General features: G+C 41.6%; 2 protein-coding genes across 3 annotated transcripts in view; one reads left to right on the forward strand and one right to left on the reverse strand.

Moving 5' to 3' along the window:
• Positions 1-4: 4 nt before the first annotated feature.
• Positions 5-17,645, reverse strand: MRPL45 (mitochondrial ribosomal protein L45). 2 transcript variants are annotated; one of them, XM_081582337.1, is made up of 8 exons: positions 17,569-17,645; positions 16,445-16,622; positions 15,941-16,058; positions 12,040-12,138; positions 4,065-4,113; positions 3,017-3,166; positions 2,478-2,651; positions 5-2,069 (listed from the first exon to the last, which is right to left on the reverse strand). In XM_081582337.1, exons 1-8 carry the CDS (start codon positions 17,632-17,634, stop codon positions 1,983-1,985), a joined length of 921 nt encoding a protein of 306 aa, XP_081438463.1. In that variant the 5' UTR covers positions 17,635-17,645; the 3' UTR covers positions 5-1,982. The 2 variants fall into 2 exon arrangements, with proteins under 2 accessions (XP_081438463.1, XP_081438464.1); XM_081582338.1 differs by lacking the exon at positions 3,017-3,166.
• The window catches only part of NPEPPS (aminopeptidase puromycin sensitive), a 136,092-nt gene continuing 135,717 nt past the window's right edge, over positions 17,315-17,689 (forward strand). Inside the window, exon 1 of the mRNA XM_081582336.1 lies at positions 17,315-17,501. The gene's annotated coding sequence lies outside the window, so the exon portion shown is untranslated. The remainder of the gene's footprint in view (positions 17,502-17,689) is intronic.

The raw sequence follows: 17,689 nt of genomic DNA on the forward strand, positions 1-17,689 counted from the left end.
GTAGTTGTTTTTAGCTTATTTGTTACTGTAAATTTATTTTTTCAACATTTCTAAACATTAATAGTAGACAGGTAAGGAAAAGACAGTGCCTGGTCTAAAGTCCAAGGTAGCCACACTGCAGCCTTAGAGACTATGGGGCAGTCTAGCTAATTCTCAGCCAGTGCCCAGCTACATGGCTAGTACTGCAGATGGACTCTGCCCAGCCCTTCGAGCCAATCCTGTACATCTGGGCCACCCGCTCAGCTGGATTTGACCCCAAAGGGAAATGAAAACTGCACTTATCCTCTGGCTCCCTGATGGCAGCTATTGCTTAGCTGCTATTTAGGATTATCTACAGACCCCTGAGACAGATCTAGGGGAGTGGGGTGAAATAGCTTATTTGAAAGCTTTATATACGTATTTTTTCATAGAAATCAAAATGTTGTTTGGTCATTAAGTGTGCTTTCTCTGCTCCCTGTCCCGCCCAGGACTGCCCCACCCCCTTACTCCACACCCACCTGCCCAGCTGTGGATCCTACTGAAAGCACTTCCCTTCTCATTTTGCCTTAATCTGGGGCTCAAGCAAATAGGATATGGCCAAACCTCACTTGGGCAGCAATGCTGGAGACTGATGTACATTTTTAAGCCAAATGGGTTGAGACTAAGTAGCATGATGAGAGTGACTGCTTTGGATTAACCCGCTAGTGCTGCGTCTCCCCTAAGCATACACATCTCGTTTCTGTGGTCTGCACTTGGCAGCTGTTATTAAAACTTTAGTTCTCCCCAGTAAGGCCTGGTCTGTTTGCTGCTTTGCTGAGATGGTAGCTTTACAGAGAGGAGTCAGGTTATTCTCAACCTGATTCGTTTCCTTGGACTCTACTCTCAAGATAAGGTCAGAACAGATTAATCCTTAGCCAAGTGATAAACTCCTTAAAAGAAAATTCTAGACTTAAAAAAACAGAAACATGAGAATTAAGGTTCTAATTTTTAAGGGGAGACCTCATGGGCTGATCAGTGTAATAGTGCTACAAGCCAAGCTTGCTGCTGGGACAGTGACTCCCCTGTCACACCACAGATGACCCAGGACATAAGCATGTGAAGTCCTACATCCTCCTCCAGCTGGAGCTAAGGCACAAGTAGGGGCTGGGCTGTTTTACTCTCCACAGGTTCATATCCTGGAATCTTTGCCTCCAAATTTGGGCTGGAAAAATAGTCACCATCTCCAAAAGGTGCTAGAAATCAGGGAACCAAGTCTTACTGATGAATTTCCCAAATGTATCCGCACTTCCATGGCCCCTGCCTCCACCAATGCCTCCTGGGATTACACCAGAATACAGTCGATAATTAAGAACAAAATCCAAAAGCTGAGGACTAAATTATTTCTTTGGATTTACATTCATTGGTGAAATACAGATACTGATTTAGTGAATCAGTGTATGAGAAGAGACCCTCTTAAATGACATCACTTTTATAAACACTAATTATTTTTCTCAAGTCTGGATTTCCTATAAGTCACATCAGTCACAGTTAACTTCCACTTCTACATCTGAAGGCTTGTCCACTTCCAGCCTGAACCAGGAGAAATGTAGAGAACCCACCACAATTTGTCTAATACTTGATAGTGTTTTATTTCCAACTCTGATCCCTGCCCTGTAATTAGAAAGTCCTGCCAGTTTGCTCCTGACAGTTCTTGCTATGGGAAAGCTGGTATCATGCTCTCTGAAACATACCATCTTTCATCTGGAGTTAGAAACTAGATATAAGATGGAAAAAAAGCAGTGGAGCCATTGCTGTGCATAGAACCAACCCACCAGGGCCCAACCAGCAGCAGTTGCTATTGAGGATAAGACTGCTTAAAAGACCCAAGCAGGGCAGGAGAAAACAAAGGCAGTTCTTTCTATAGCATGAAGAAGACAGGTGACTTCACAACTTCCGGACACCCGGACTTCACAGCTTCCAGTTGCCTCATCACCCATGCTTCACCCCAGGAGTCATTCTTGCCATCAAGCTAGCTGAGGCTTATGGGCCTCTCTTTGCAGCTCTTCATACTCTTCCCCAGGTTTCAGCTGGGGGCCAGGGATCATCACCGTCTGAAAGAGCAGGAAGCTGAGTTATCTACTATCCAGGTCCATGGCTTACCCAGGAGAGATTCACGCCTGCCTCCAGGCCCATCCCCAAAGGATTCCTCTTCCTGGGGCTGCATCAGCCTCCCTCTCCATTAGGAGGTGCCCAACAGGAGTGGCTGAGGATGCCATGTCTTAAACCAAGTGGCCCTAGTGGTGAAGAACCCATCTGCCAATACAAGAGACGTTAGATGTGGTTCAATTCCTAGGTGGGGAAAATCCCCTGGAGGAGGACATGGCAACCCACTCCAATATTCTTCCCAGGATAATCCCATAGACAGAGGATCCTGGTGGGCTACAGTACATGGGGTCGCAAAGAGCTGGACATAAGACTCAAGCAACTTAGCACACCTTAAACCATGCGAGCTGCTTTACCTTAAGGATGGGCTGCTTAGGGGGTGCCCATGGGGGAATGATCTTGCCATGCATTCTCCAGCTGCCATAGGGATTCGCCAGGTGCTTTTCAAAGACAACATACTCCAGGACATCCCTGGGCACATCTTCCTGGCCATACATCAACCGGCCAAACCGGTCATAGATGGCAAGAGTCTGCAAAGATGAAAGCACATCCAGTTGGTTAGTCCTCAGAGTTGTTTAATTCTGAATCCAGACTAACCAATCAACCACTGACACTTTACTCTTAGAGGGTTTTTGACTGGGTGGGGAGGGCGGTCAGGGTGGAGGGAGTGGAAGGAGGTAGAAGGGATCCAAGGAAGGGGAGGGAATAATATCCCCACACCTGTGTTCACAGCTAACATACAGCAGTGGGAAGGGTGCAGTGACAAGGCGAGAAAGACCATGGTAAGCCTTTCCTTAGAACTCACAGTCCTGAGTAGCTATACCCAGGACTCAGAGGTAGGTGCTCAACCTGAGAGTGAAGAAAAGCTGGGAGGAAAGCAGACGGGTGCCTCTACCTGCCGGGTGTGCATGCGGACGGTGACCTGGCCATACACGTTGCTCTGGGTCATCAGACTCGAACAGCGAACCTGCACCACCTGGGGTGGCTCTAATGATTCTACGAAGCTCCAGCGGACAGTCTTATATTTGATGTCCCAGACCATGTCCTGAGGGCAGAGAAGAGTTCAACTGGATTCCTGCCCGCACCCTCCCACCCCCTTAGGGAAGTGGGTGCTTATTTCCACGCTTCCTCTTCTTGCAATGCCACAGTTGACATGCAACGTTTCCCATCAAATGCACTCTGGTGCTTATTTTCTGACTCGCTTTTCTAAATTTTGCTTAAGCTGCTGCTCAAGCTGACCTTACAACAACTCTCTTTTCGTTTCTAAATCATGACTCAAGAGCCAATTACCACCTGGAGGACCCTCCTCCAAATCAATGAAGACCTCATTCCAAACTGCCAGCTTACCTAATACGTTATCCCTCCCACACATTTTCATAATCTGCTCATTATTGCATGCATTTCTGTTGGCTGCACATTTGTTTTTTCCTCTTACCTTTCGGCAGTTTTTATAGGAATTTTATAGACTTTTATAAAGGCTAATAACCTGCTTAGACTAGAATAGCTATAGTCGTGCCTGGGGAGATGAGGCAGAACTGAGAGCAACTGAAGTTCTTATTCTTGAACCTCTAACTAAACCACAAGTCCTCATTGTCAGGAGTCTCCCAGAGTACCTAGCACCCTTGTTACCACATAGTGTAAGCCTCACGCACACTGGTTAAGTCCTTTATTGTAGCACAGGCATGTGCAGGGCTGGCCTAATGTGACCATCCCCTAACCTCAGGATCTGTAGTCTCAGTACTGCTTGCTCAAGGACCTCCTCTATCTGCAACTGCATGGCCTTTAGCAGACTCCATATCAAGTCATTACCATGCAGCCAAACAACTTCATCTTTTTGCCTTAAACTTGCTGTACTCTCAAAACTGATCCTTAAGAAAACTGAGGTGCTATCTAGAATCTGTCTACTCAGGCATCCCACAGTTCTAAGGAAGATGAGAACCTACCGGAAAACAGTTTTCGGTTACCAAGGTATGAAGTCGGTCATGGTCTGAGCTAAAAAGGAAAGAAATTTGTATCACTGCCTACTGCTTTTATGATACTCTATATGAAAGTTGAAAATGGCCCTGAAAATGGAAAACCATTCCCTTCATTTTTACAAATATTTTCTGCACACCTACTATAAGCCAAGTAATATACTAAGTCCTAGAGACACAAAGATGAAGAATAACATGATTTCTCAGCAAACCATAAGCTCTAAAAGCAGTGCAAAGTTATGTTTGAATCTCAGGAGCAGAAAGAAATTTCTCTGAAATTATTATACATCCTTGAGATGGGTAAGGGACCCTCACTGGGACATGGGGACTGATTCCTGTTCTAAGCTGGAACAAGATTCAACACAAACAACAACCAAAAGCTCAACTTATCTTCTCTTATCATGGATACATCATCAATACCAACTGCTTAGCCTTATTTCTTACACTTTCATCCTTGAACCTAGCCAAGAGATAACCAGTATGGTTGAGTTCCTTCACTGTTCATCTGAAACTACCACAACATTGTTAAATGGCTATAGAAAGAAACTGAAGTCACTCAGTCGTGTCTGACTCTTTGCGACCCCATGGATTGTAGCCTACCAGGCTTCTCTGTCCACGGGATTTTCCAGGCAAGAGTACTGGAGTGGGTTGCCATTTCCTTCTCCAGTGGATCTTCCTGACCCAGGGGTCCGACCCAGGAATCCAACCTGGGTCTCCCACATTGTAGGCAGACGCTTTTACCATCTGAGCCACCAAGGAAGTCAACAGCTTCCATTAAATGGCTATACCCCAATACAAAATAAAAAGCTTAAGGTTTGGAAAAAATAAAAGATAACCACTTGTCATTTCTGGTCCTTTCCACACAAACTGTCCCTCTATCCCATCTTTGTGGCTGCCAGAGTGACCAAGTTATGCTGATTCTATTCAGTAAGAAAATGAGACAACAAACCCCAGCTCCTGTACATGTAAGATTTTAGGAGGGTTCCTAACTGAAGTAGGCTTCAAGTAAACCTAAGACCACAGATTAGTTTCTTTCAGATACACATTCATGACTTTCTCTTGCAACTTATTTTTTTTATTGTTTTTTTTCCTTTTTCTTTTTTTTATCTTCTGCAATTTAACACTTCCAGAATGGTTAAAGTCTTGCTCTTTGAAAAATTGTGTCTCTAATGCCAGAGTGGGCGATAGGTTAGTTCTATTTGTTTCCCTTCCACTTCTATTCCAAATAAAAAAGATTCTGAGTCATTTCCCCTCACTGTAGCTCTAGACTAGACTAGACCAAGTTGTGGTGATAGATACCACAACCATCACGCCTGGCACCTCTGAATGAATTCTTCCTCATCACTATCTTGGCCTAGAAATCTTCAGTAGAAATAAACTCCCGCTTTTATGAGCTGACTCAGTATTTTGTAATAGAACTTATCCTATAAGTAAGTTTGCAATAAAACTTACCCTCCCACTGTAAACATCCAGAAAGGTTGGAGAGAATATAATAAACACAGACACACACACATTTTTAAACCTCTAGCCTAGTACACGAGAAAGGAAGGTAAGTCCATAGGTGCCAGAGAGGAAGAGGGAATTAAAAATAGAATGGAAAGAACATAACCTGATACCACAATCAGGTAAGAGAGATTTAGGGATCCAGAAATAGGATTTGATGGCTACAGCTTGACTTTTCCTAAAACCGAGGACATCGGAAGGACAGGGAGTTGGAATTGAAATCCCTGTATAAAGCTATGACCCTCAAAAGAGTCCAGAACCTGTAGGAAAAGGAAACTAAAAAAACAGTCTACCAACCTAGAGAAAAAGATTCCCTCTGTCTAGAGCTCTGAGCAGGGGAAAAAAATCTAAACAACAACAACAACAAAAACCCACAAAAACTGAAAAATTAAAGCCTTAAGTACACATTACACTCAGATGTGGACACAAAATTTACAGTATCTCTATGATGCAAGAATTCCTAAACTAAGAAATTAACATAAAAACTAATACCTTGCCAATGCTATCCCTAGAGGATCTGGCAGAAACACACAGAGAAAACCCCTCTGGGAGCATATTCATAACTTAGGTTGTCTGGAATTCCCTCAGAAGAAACACATTTCATCATCAACACTACAAAACAGACCTGGAATCAATATAGCAAAATCAACAGACACAGACATCAAGTAAAACGACAGACCAGGAAGTACTAGGGGTGGGTCCCTTCATTGAAATAACTGATGTATAAGAAAAACAAAATCTCACAACTCTGGATACTTATAACCACCAGAGGAGTGCCTGATGAAGGGAGAAGCTAATGAGCTTGGATTTAAGAACATGTACAAACCACCTACCCTCCTCTTTCCCTCAGCCCTGCCATGACTGTGGGACAGTGGTCTGTGTTCCTGGAGTGGATGGCTGGTACTTGGGCAGGCAGCAGGGACCTTCCCCTCCAAAATTTGAGTTTGCACATTCTGGTCAATCTGGTGGATGGCAGAGAGACCAGCACAAACCGTGCCATGGTTTCAACCCTGCCAGCTGCAGCAGCTTTTCCCATCAACAGATATAAAGGGATAAAGGGAAAAGAACACCTATTTTGTTTTTATTCAGTCAGACAATTTAGGAAATCTTTGTCAGGTCACTGGCTGACTGCAGAGATAATGGAACAGGAACTTCAATGACTACTACCCACAATAATGAATATACACTTAGCAGTATGTTTGGAAAAGTCACAAATGGATGGCAGTGGCACTAATCAACAAAGTCAGCAATTCCTGAGGAGCAGAGCAATCTGATTTTCAGAGTTACCACATAATAATACTCAGAATGTCCAATTCTCAACAAAAAATTACAAAGTATACAAAGAAACATGAAAGTATGGCCCATTTACAGGAAAAAAGTTTGACAGAAGCCATCCCTGAGGAAGCCCAGACATTAGAATTATTAGCCAAAGACATTAAATCAACTGTCCCACATGTTCACTGAGATAAAGGCAACCAGGGAAAAAGAACTACAGGAAATTCAAAAACAATCTACGAAATAAGTACATCAGTAAAGAGATAAAAATTATGACAATGAACCAAACAAATTCTAGAACTGCAAAATACAGTGAAAGAAATTAAAAATTCACTACAGGGGTTAGGGACTTCCCTGGCAGTACAGTGGTTAAGATTTCACCTTCCAATGCAGGGGGTGCAGGTTCAATTCCTGGTCGGGGAGCTAGGATCCCACATATCTCCTGGCCAAAAAGCCAACACATTAAAAAAAAAAAAAAAAGCAAGCAATATTGTAATGAATTCAATGAAGACTTAAAAAAAATCCACTACAGGGGTTGAAGGGCAGATCTGAGCAGGCAGAAACAACGGATCAGTTACCTGGAGGAAAAAACTATTGAAAGTATCCAATCTAAGGAGCAAAAAGAAGAAAAAACTGAAGAAAAATGAGTAGAGTTTGGGGTACCTGTAGGACACTGTCAAGTGTATCAACACACATATTGTAGGAGTCCCAGAAGGAGAAGAGAGGAGGCAAAAAAAACATTTGAAGAAATAATGGCTGAAGGACCCCTAAGGGTCCAGTGGTTACAAGTCTGTGCTTCCACTGCAGTGGGCACAGGTTCAATCCCTGGTCGGGGAAGTTCCCGCACAATGCATAGCGTAGCCAAAAAAAAAAAAGAATAGAAAGAATGGCTGAAAACATTTCAAATCTGGTAAAAGAAATGTATGTTCATATTCAAGAAACTCTACAAACTCCAAGCAGAATGAACTCAAAGAAATCCATGCTGAGACACAGTACAGTGCAAGTGTCAAAACCAAAAGACAAAGAGAAAATCTTAAAAGCAACAAAAGAGAAGTAATTTGTCACATACAAGGGACCTTTAAAAGGTTACAGTTGATTTCTTATCAGAAACTATGGAGGCCAAAAGGCAGTGGGATGATATATTTAAAGGCCTAAAAGAAAATCTGTCAACCAAGAATTCTATAGGTAGAAAGACTACCTTTTAAGAATGAAGGAGAGGGCTTCCTTGGTGGCTCAGTGGTTAAGACTCTGCACTTCCACTTCAGGGGACATGGGTTAAATGTGTTAAATCGGGGAAGTTCCACATGCCATGAGGTACGGCAAAAGAAAAACAAAAATAATGAAGGAGAATTGTAGATATTTTCAGATAAACAAAAATTTAGAGGGCTTATTATCAGGAGATCTGTCCTATTAGATATACTAAAGGAGTTTTTCAGACCTAAATGAAAGGACACTAGACAGTAACTGAAAGCAGTAAGAAGAAATAACCAGCACTAATCAGGTTACTATAGAGGTAAAAATAAAAGCCAGAATTCTTGTACTTCTGATTTGTAATTCCTCATTTTTTTCCTATTTGATTTAAAAGGCACATGCATAAAACATCAGTTACAAACCTATGTTATGGGCACATAATGTATAAACACATAATCAGCGGCAGTAACAATGCAAAGCGGAAGGGACAGAGATACACAGGAGCAGACTGCTTGTACACTATTGAAACTTTGATATAATCCAAACTAGACTGTAAGATACTAATTCTAATCCCCCAAGTAACCATTAAGAAAATAATTTTTAAAAATCTATAGAAAAGGAAAAGAAGGGAATCAGAAAGGTATACCACTGGGACTTCCCTGGTGGTCCAGTGGTTAAGAATCCGCCTGCCAATTCAGGGAACACTGGTTCAAACCCTGGTTCCGGAAGATCCCACATTCCTGGAACCAATGAACCTTGTGCGCCACAACTACTGAGCCCATGCTCTACAGCCCTCAAGCCCCAGCTACTGAAGCCAGTGTGCCTAGAGCCCTTGCTCTGCAACAGAAGATGCCACTGCAATGAGAGGCTCATACACCACAACAAAGAGTAGCCCTGGCTTGGTGCAACTAGAGAAAGTCTGAGCACAGCAACAAAAGATCCAGCAGAGCCAAAAATAAACAAACAAATACATAAGTGATATTATTTTAAAAGAAAATTCAACTTGGATGCTTACTTTACAGCATACGCAAAATTAACTCCAAAGGGATCAAAGACCAAAATGTGAGAATCAAATCTATAAAACTCTTCAAAGAAAACACAGGGGAAAAATTCCACGACACTGGATTTGGCAATGATTTGTAGATTTGATACTAAAAACTCAGACAACAAAAGAAAAAACATGTAACTTGGACTTAATCAAAATTAAAACATTTTTATATCAAAATACACTACCAAGAGAGTAAAAACCCATGAAATCGGAGAAAATATTTACAAAGCATATATCTGATATGGGATTACTATCCAGAACACATAAAGAGTTCCTGCAACCCAATAACAAAATAGCAACCCAACTGTGACCACTGCTGAGCTTTCCAAATTGCTGACATATTGAGTGGAGCACCTGAACAGCATCATCTTTTAAGATTTTAAATAGCTCAGTTGGAATTCCATCACCTCCACTAGCTTTGTTTGATGTAATGCTGAAGGCCCACCACTTGACCTTCACATTCCAGGATATCTGGCTCTAGCTTAGTGATCACACTATCATGGTTACCTCGATCATTAACTTTTTTAAATATAGTTCTTCTGTCTATTCTTGCCACCTCTTCTTAATTTCTTCTGCTTCTGTTAGGTCTGTATGATTTCTATTCTTTATTGTGCCCATACTTACATGAAATGTTCCCTTGATATCTCCAATTTTCTTGAGACCTCTAGTCTTTCCCATTCTGTTGTTTTCCTCTATTTCTTTGCATTGTTTGTTTAAAAAGGCTTTCTTATCTCTTCTTGCTATTCTCTTTAACTCTGTATTCAATTGGGTATATCTTTCCCTTTCTCGCTTGCCTTTCACTCCTCTTCTTTCCTCATCTATTTGTAATGCCTCCTCAGACAACCACTTTGCTTTCTTGAATTTCTTTTTCTTGGGGATGGTCTTGATTACCACCTCCTGTACAATGTTACGAATCTCTGTCCATAGTTCTTCAGGCACTGTGTCTACCAGATCTAATCCTTTGAATCTATTTGTCACTTCCACTGTATAATTCATAAGGGATCGATTTAGGTCATACCTGAGTGACCTACTGGTTTTCCCTACTTTGTTCAATTTAAGCCTGAATTTTGCAATAAGGAGCTCATTATCTGAGCCACAGTCAGCTCCAGATCTTGTTTTTGCTGACTGTATTGAGCTTCTCCATCTTCAGCTACAAAGAACATAGTCAATCTGATTTCAGTATTGAGAAGCTAGTGGAGGTGATAGAATTCCAGCTGAGCTATTTCAAATCCTAAAAGACGATGCTGTTCAAGTGCTGCACTCAATATGTCAGCAATTTGGAAAACTCAGCAGTGGCCACAGGACTGGAAAAGATCAGTTTCCATTCCAATCCCAAAGAAGGGCAATGCCAAGAATGTACAAGCTATCAAACAATTGTGTTCGTTTCACATGCTAGTAAGGTTATGCTCTAAGTCTTCAAGCTAGGCTTCAGCAATATGTGAACTGAGAGCTTCCAGATGTACAAGCTGGGTTTAGAAAAAGCAGAGGAAACACAGATCAAATTGCCAGTATTTGCTGGATCATAGAGAGAGCACGGGAATTCCAGAAAAACATCTACTTCTCCTTCATTGACTAAGCTAAAGCCTTTATGTGGATCCCAACAAACTGGAAAACTCTTAGAGGTGGGAATAGCAGACCACTTTATCTGTCTCCTGAGAAACCTGTATGCAGGTCAAGAAGAAACAGACTGGACATGAAATAACTGACTGGTTCAAAATTAGAAAAGGAATACAATAAGGCTGTACATTGTCACCTTGCTTATTTATGTACTTCTATGCAGAGTACATCATGCAAAATGCTGGGCTGGATGAATCACAAGCTGGAATCAAGACTGCTAGGAGAAATATCAACAACCTCAGATATGCATATGATATCACTTTAATAGCCGAAAGTGAAGAAGAACTAAAGAGCCTCTTGATGAGGATGAAAGAGGAGAGTGAAAAAGCTGACTTAAAACTCAACATTCAAAAAACTAAGATCATGGCATCCAGTCCCATCATTTCATGGCAAACAGAAGGAGAAAAAAGTAGAAGCAGTGACAGATTTTATTTTCTTGGGCTCCAAAATCACTGCGGACAGTGATTGTAGCCATGAAATTAAAAGATGTTTGCTCCTTGGAAGGAAAGTTATGACAAATCTAGATAGCGTATTAAAAAGCAGAGACATCACCTTTCTGACAAAGGTACCAGAGTCAAAGCTATGGTTTCTCCAGTAGTCAGGATTTGAGAGTTGGATCATAAAGAAGGCTGAGTGCTAAAGAACTGATGCTTTCAAATTGTGATGCTGGAAAAGACTCTTTAGAGTCCCCTAGACTGCAAAGACATTAAACCTGTCAATTCTACAGAAAATCAACCCTGAGTAATCAGAGACTGGAAGGTCTAATCAATGAGACATTGGAAGGTCTGATGCTGAAGCTCCAATACATTGGCCACCTGATGAAAAGAGCCAAGTGGAAAATACCCTGATATTGGGGAAGACTGAAGGCAAATGGAGAAGAGGCCAACAGAGGATGAGGTAGTTAGATAGCATTAGTGACTCAAAGGACATGAATTTGACCAAACTCTGAGAGACAGTATAACACAGGGAAGCCTGGCGGGCTAGAATCCATGGGGCTGCAAAGGGTTGGACACAATTTAGTGACTAAAAGACAAATACACAGAAAGGACTGGGATGAGTTAGGGATCAGGTGGGGTGAAAACAGCAGCCATTAAGCAGAGTCCTAACACTTGCCAGTGGAGCTGAGCCAGACCAAATGGTGAAAATTCCCAGACACAGTGAGAGAAGTCAAGGAGAGCTCCAGGCTCCAATTATTTCCCAAAGAGGAAGGTCTCTCACTCTAGAATTCTTACCTGAAGGAAAAAGAAAAACAAAAACCTAGAATAATAGCTGCTGAGAACATAATGGGTATAAGACAGGGAGTTCACGTACTTGTTTAGACACAGGTGAGCTTCAATGAAGATATCCTGGGCTTTTTCAGGGAAGTCCTTTACTTTAAAATTAGGATCACTTTCTTTTATCCTCCGGATTCTGTAAAATTAAGCATGAGAATCATTTTAAAGAAGATGTCATTCAGTTTCCATAACTTACAGCTTACTTCACCTCCATTAATGTCTGTCCATTTATTGTTTTTTGAATGTGCCAAGTCCTATAAATTCAGCCTCCTAACTTACACTTAAATCAATTATTCTAAAGAAAAACCAAAGCTTCTCATAGTGAATTTCTGGAATTTTGACATCAAAGAAAATATCCTACAAGCACTAAGGAAGAAAAAACAGGTTTCATACAGAGGCTCAAGAGTCAGAAAGACATCGGGCTCCTAACTAGCAACATCAGAAGTTAGAAAGATTAGAAAGACAATGGAGGAGTATTTTCTGATGGAGAAAAAAATAACTCCCAGTTCAGAATTCTATATCTGGGCACATTATTTATTTTTTTGGCCACACTGCACAGCACAACAGGTTCTTAGTTCTCCAACCAGGCATTGAACTTGTGCCCCCTGCAGGGGAAGCGTGAAGTCTTAACAACTGGACCACCAGGGAAGCTCTATGGGCAAATTATAAATGAAGTGGGAGACTAAACGAAAGACTTTTTCTTAGCCTTGCAACATTTCATTTATTTACCTTCCACTCTTTCTCAGGAAGCTGCTAGGGAATGCATACCACCAAAATAACTGAATGTACCACGAAGGAGAAAGACATAAAATCCAGGAAACAGGGAATATTATAAGAGCAAGGCAAACGGATTAGCACGATGATGATAAAAGTAAATCCCACAATGTACAGTGAGCCTGAAGAGTGACCAATCCAGACTGAAAAAGGTAAGAAGGCTCCAGAAGGGCTTTCTTCTTTATGATGAGATTGATAAAATAATGTTTTCTAAACAGTGAGAGAAAATTAACACAACCAGGGGTTCTATAAGGAAATGAAAAAAAAAAAAAAGACAACGCGGGGGTGGGGGAACTATTATGCAGGAAAGGAAATGTAATAATAATGTACTGCATGACTCAGCTATCAACAGCGTTTTCATAGTTATAATAATGTAAACAGGGAATTCTGATCTAATCAGTGTTACCAGAAATGTATTAAGATGAAGGACACCATAACCCAGAGGAATTTATCCGAGGAATGTAGGGTTGGCTTAACACTAAAAAATCAACTAATGTAATATACCATATCAATACAGTAAAGGACAAATATCACATTATCATGTCAATGATCAGAGAAAAAGCATTTGACAAAATCAACTCCTTTAGACTCTTTTCACCTCAAAGCCTTGTTTTGCTTGGAATGCTATTCCTCACCACATTTCTCTACTCAGCTAACTCCAAGCAACCCTTTAGATCCCAGCTTTAAATGTCATTTTCTTAGAGAAGCCTACTTTGAACTCCCAGATGGGGAAAGTTATCTTTCCCGGTCCTGTGTTTCCACAGCACTCATATTTCACCGTATCTGTAATTATGTGTGTACTGCTGCTGCTGCTGCTGCTGCTAAGTCGCTTCAGTCGTGTCTGACTCTGTGCGACCCCACAGACAGCAGCCCACCAGGCTCCGCCGTCCCTGGGATTCTCCAGGCAAGAACACTGGAGTGGGTTGCCATTTCCTTCTCCAGTGCATGAAAGGAAAAGTGAAAGTGAAGTCGCTCAGTCATGTCCGACTCTTAGCGACCCCATGGGCAGCAGCCTACCAGGCTCCTCCGTCCATGGGATTTTCCAGGCAAGAGTACTGGAGTGGGGTGCCATTGCCTTCTCCTATGTGTGTACAATCAGTATTTAATAACTGGTCTCCTCCCCTAGACAGTAAGTGTTGTGTTCATCAACATCATGAACTCTTCCACCAAAGAGTTCACAGGCCAGGAGAGAAATACATGAGAGGAAATCATCACAATACAGAGTTATCGGAGACAGTAAAAATAAGCATACAGTTATAACAAAGGCAACTCCAAAAAAAGTCAGGGAAGGCTTAAAAGCAGACACAGAAATTAAAAGCAGTCCTAAAGATTATTATACTTAACAAAGTAAGTCAGAAAGAGAAAAACAAATACCATACAATATCACTTGTATGTGGAGTCTAAAATACAGCACAGTGGTTAAGACCCTGAGTTTCCACTGCAGGGAGTGCAGGTTTGATCCCTCTGGTCAGTATACTAAGATCCCATATGCTGAGTGGGGCAGACCAAAAAAAAAAAAAGAGGCAGAAAGAAACATATCTATGAAACATAATCAATGTTATGGTTTTTCCAGTAGTCACATATGGATGTGAGAGGTGGACCATAAAGAAGTGTGAGCACTGAAGAACTGATGCTTTTGATTGTGGACAAGACTCTTGAGAATCCCCTGGACAGCAAGGAAATCAAACCAGTCAATCCTAAAGGAAATTGACCCCGAAAATTCACTGGAAGGACTGATGCTGAAGCTGAAACTCCAATACTTTGGCCACCTGATGCAAAGAGCTGACTCACTGGAAAAGACCCTGCTGCTCAAAGAGATTGAGAGCAGGAAAAGGGGGCGATAGAGAATGAGATGGTTGGATGGCATCTCCGACCCAATGGACATGAGCAAACTCCGGGAGATAGTGAAGGACAGGGAAACCTGGTGTGCTGCAGTTCATGGGGTCACAAAGAATTGGACACAACTTAGCAGTTGAACAACAACAAAGAAACAAACAGAACAGACTTGTGGTTGCCAAGGGGGAGGGGAGAGGAGAGGGAAGAACTGGGGGTTTGATTATAAAGAAAAAAAAAGCAGGGCTTCCCTGGTGGTCCAGTGGTTAAGAATCCACCTTGTGATGCAAGGGACACCAGTTCAATTCCTGACTGGGAAGATCCAACATGCTGAGGGCAACTAGGCCCCTGTGCCACAGCTACGGTGCTATGGAGCCCAGCAGCCACAACAATTGAGCCCACATACAGCAATTACTGAAGCTCACATATAGTGTGGGGTGTAGGGCCTAGTGTAGGGCCGTGCTCCACAACAAGAGAAGCCATTGCAGCCAAAAATAAATATTTAAAAAAACAAAAAACAGCAGACACAATGCTTGAGGAAAAAAGACATTTTTCAGACAAAGGAAAGGATATGCAAAGAGATGCAGCACAGCAATCGCCAAGGAACTAGCAATTAGTTTGGAAATGTTAAAGTTTAGGATGAGAAAAATGAAATAGACGATGGTGGAGAGAAAGGTAAGAGCCCAATTATTTTTTAAAAAGCCCTGAATACCACTTAAGAAATCTATATTTCATTCTTCAGATAATAAGGAGTCACAGGGAGTCTGAGGCAGAGGTGTTGATAAGATTTGTATTTAGAGGAATGTTGCAGCCACATGAAGAATTGACACTAACTCAATACACTTGTGCATAGACATCTATACATGACCATAAAGAGCCTATAATTTAGATACAGTCAGAGCCAGAGTGACAGATATTGAAAATCTCTTTAAGAAGACAGTTTTGGCTTCTGTTCCTTAGCTAAAGCATAGTTAGCTCCCTAGAACAGGTCTGTCTTCTTAAGCCTTTTTGGTTTTTCTTATTCTCTTAAAATCTCAGGTATTTCTCTTATAAATATGCTCTATTATTACTACTTTAAATTGTTAAATATGTGATCAAAAAAGTGTCCTACAAACTTCAATGTCAACTTCCTAAATGATGTGACAAAAAGGCTGAGATGCTAAGATTCAGAATGCCCATACTATTAATACATCAAGTCAATTACAGGGAAAGAATATACTGTCAAGTTATCAAAGGAGTTATACACAATTAATCCAAGATGGCCTCTCTGGATTAAGTAGCAAGAAGAAATTTTTATTCTAATATTAACTCCAGCTGTCTCAGATACCTACGACAATTGTGATGCCACATTCTTCTTCAATCGCTCAGTCCTCTGTGCTAGTCCTTCTTTAGAAAGAGATGACACTCGGGCATCACCCTCAGGAGGAACATAGGTATCAAAGATACTAGCTGTAAAGAGAGGAGAAAACTAAGAAAGCATTGCAAGATTGGTCATCTTGAGATCATAAAAAATTGGGAGGGCTCCTGGATACAAAATAGACTATCAATAGACTTTTCCATGCAGAGGAAATCATGCAGGATTAGAAAAAGTAGAATAAGATAATCTTAGTCTCCAAAAGAGTCTTAGCTTCTTCTTGTACAAAACGGAGAAATTTTACCCTGGTCTTCTGGGACTATTGTGAAAACAAGATCAAAGATGACCTCATGAAATATAATGTATACAAATTATTGAAGCTGAACTGATTTGGGGGTTAATTAAATGCTATCATTTACAGTCCAAATCATTCCACTTTTCAAGAAGACCTTTGACAGAAGGGACTGGGTTAGGGCCTTACCTGTACAGGCCAGATGTATGGGACGTTCCAAACTTTCTTGAGGAATGACCAGTCCTGCTTTCCGGGTATATTCTATGAACTCTTTTTCTGTTTTGTATTTGGGTTGATAAGTAGGGGGTGTGAAACGTTTTTTAGTTCTCACCAAAACTACTGCTGTGGACTGAGTCATCAGGATTGGCTGGAGGATAGCAGAAAAAGGTTAGGTAACTTGGGGAAAAAATCTTATACAAACTGTAAGCAAAGATAGAAAGTGCACATCCAAAGAATGACTTAGGAACAATTATAAAGCCACACATCATGGGGAAATGCTTCTATCTTAACAGTTATAGCTGTCTCTTACTAAAAGTCCGTAAGCAACTTTTACTAATACTAACACCACTCAACCTTTACTAAAGGCTTTCTTTTAGTACTTTCCATAGTACAGGGCTATGCCAACTCAAGGATGCAGAGCTGATGAAAGTGCGTGCTGCAATTCATGGGGTCGCAAAGAGTCGGACACGACTGAGCAACTGAACTGATGAAAGCAAGGTTGATCAGACTGATGAAAGAACGCTCAGTCTGATGCGGAACTTAAACACCAACCCAGTACTCTCTTTTCTTCTGCTCTACGTTAACTCAGAAATCTCTACATTTACTCAGATTACATTGTGCTCAGCCTCAGCTGTAAACTTTATTTTGTCGTTCTAGCTCCCAATTAACCAATAAGCTCTTAAAAGGCCAGATCCCTTTTCTCGCTGACCATAAGGTTTGTTCAGGCAAGAACGATTCTCCCTCCTTTACAGCTACTGATCAATTTAGGACATTTATAAAAAAAATCAACGGGAAGCGAGACCACCTTCCAAACCATTACTTCTTTCCCATTTAACACCCGTACGCCAGTGAGACCCAGGGCAAACCGGAGAAACTTAATCCCCGAAAACTTGCCCGCCCTCATTGCCCTACCAAGGCTCTCCTCACTCAGCCACATAGCTATACAATAGCTGTGTCTAGCCTACCTCAACTGCTCCCTACCTAGGCACGATCTGCATCGCCCAAGTTCACCAAGGACAACCGTAAAGTGAGTATTTCCCTCTACTCTGTCCTTCTCCAGCCCCCAGACTTCCAGCCACCCCATCCCTACCCACCTGCCGAGACCACCGTCCTACAGCCTTGGATAAGCAAGACAAACTCCGCTGCATAGGGGCTGCCATTTTGCTCACGCAAAGGCAGCTGGGAAGGAAACAGTGAAGAGCCTGCGGCTGGAAA

Source organism: Giraffa tippelskirchi, chromosome 3, assembly GCF_054371585.1.
Source record: "Giraffa tippelskirchi isolate mGirTip1 chromosome 3, T2T-mGirTip1v1.2.pri, whole genome shotgun sequence".
Lineage (NCBI taxonomy): Eukaryota > Metazoa > Chordata > Mammalia > Artiodactyla > Giraffidae > Giraffa > Giraffa tippelskirchi.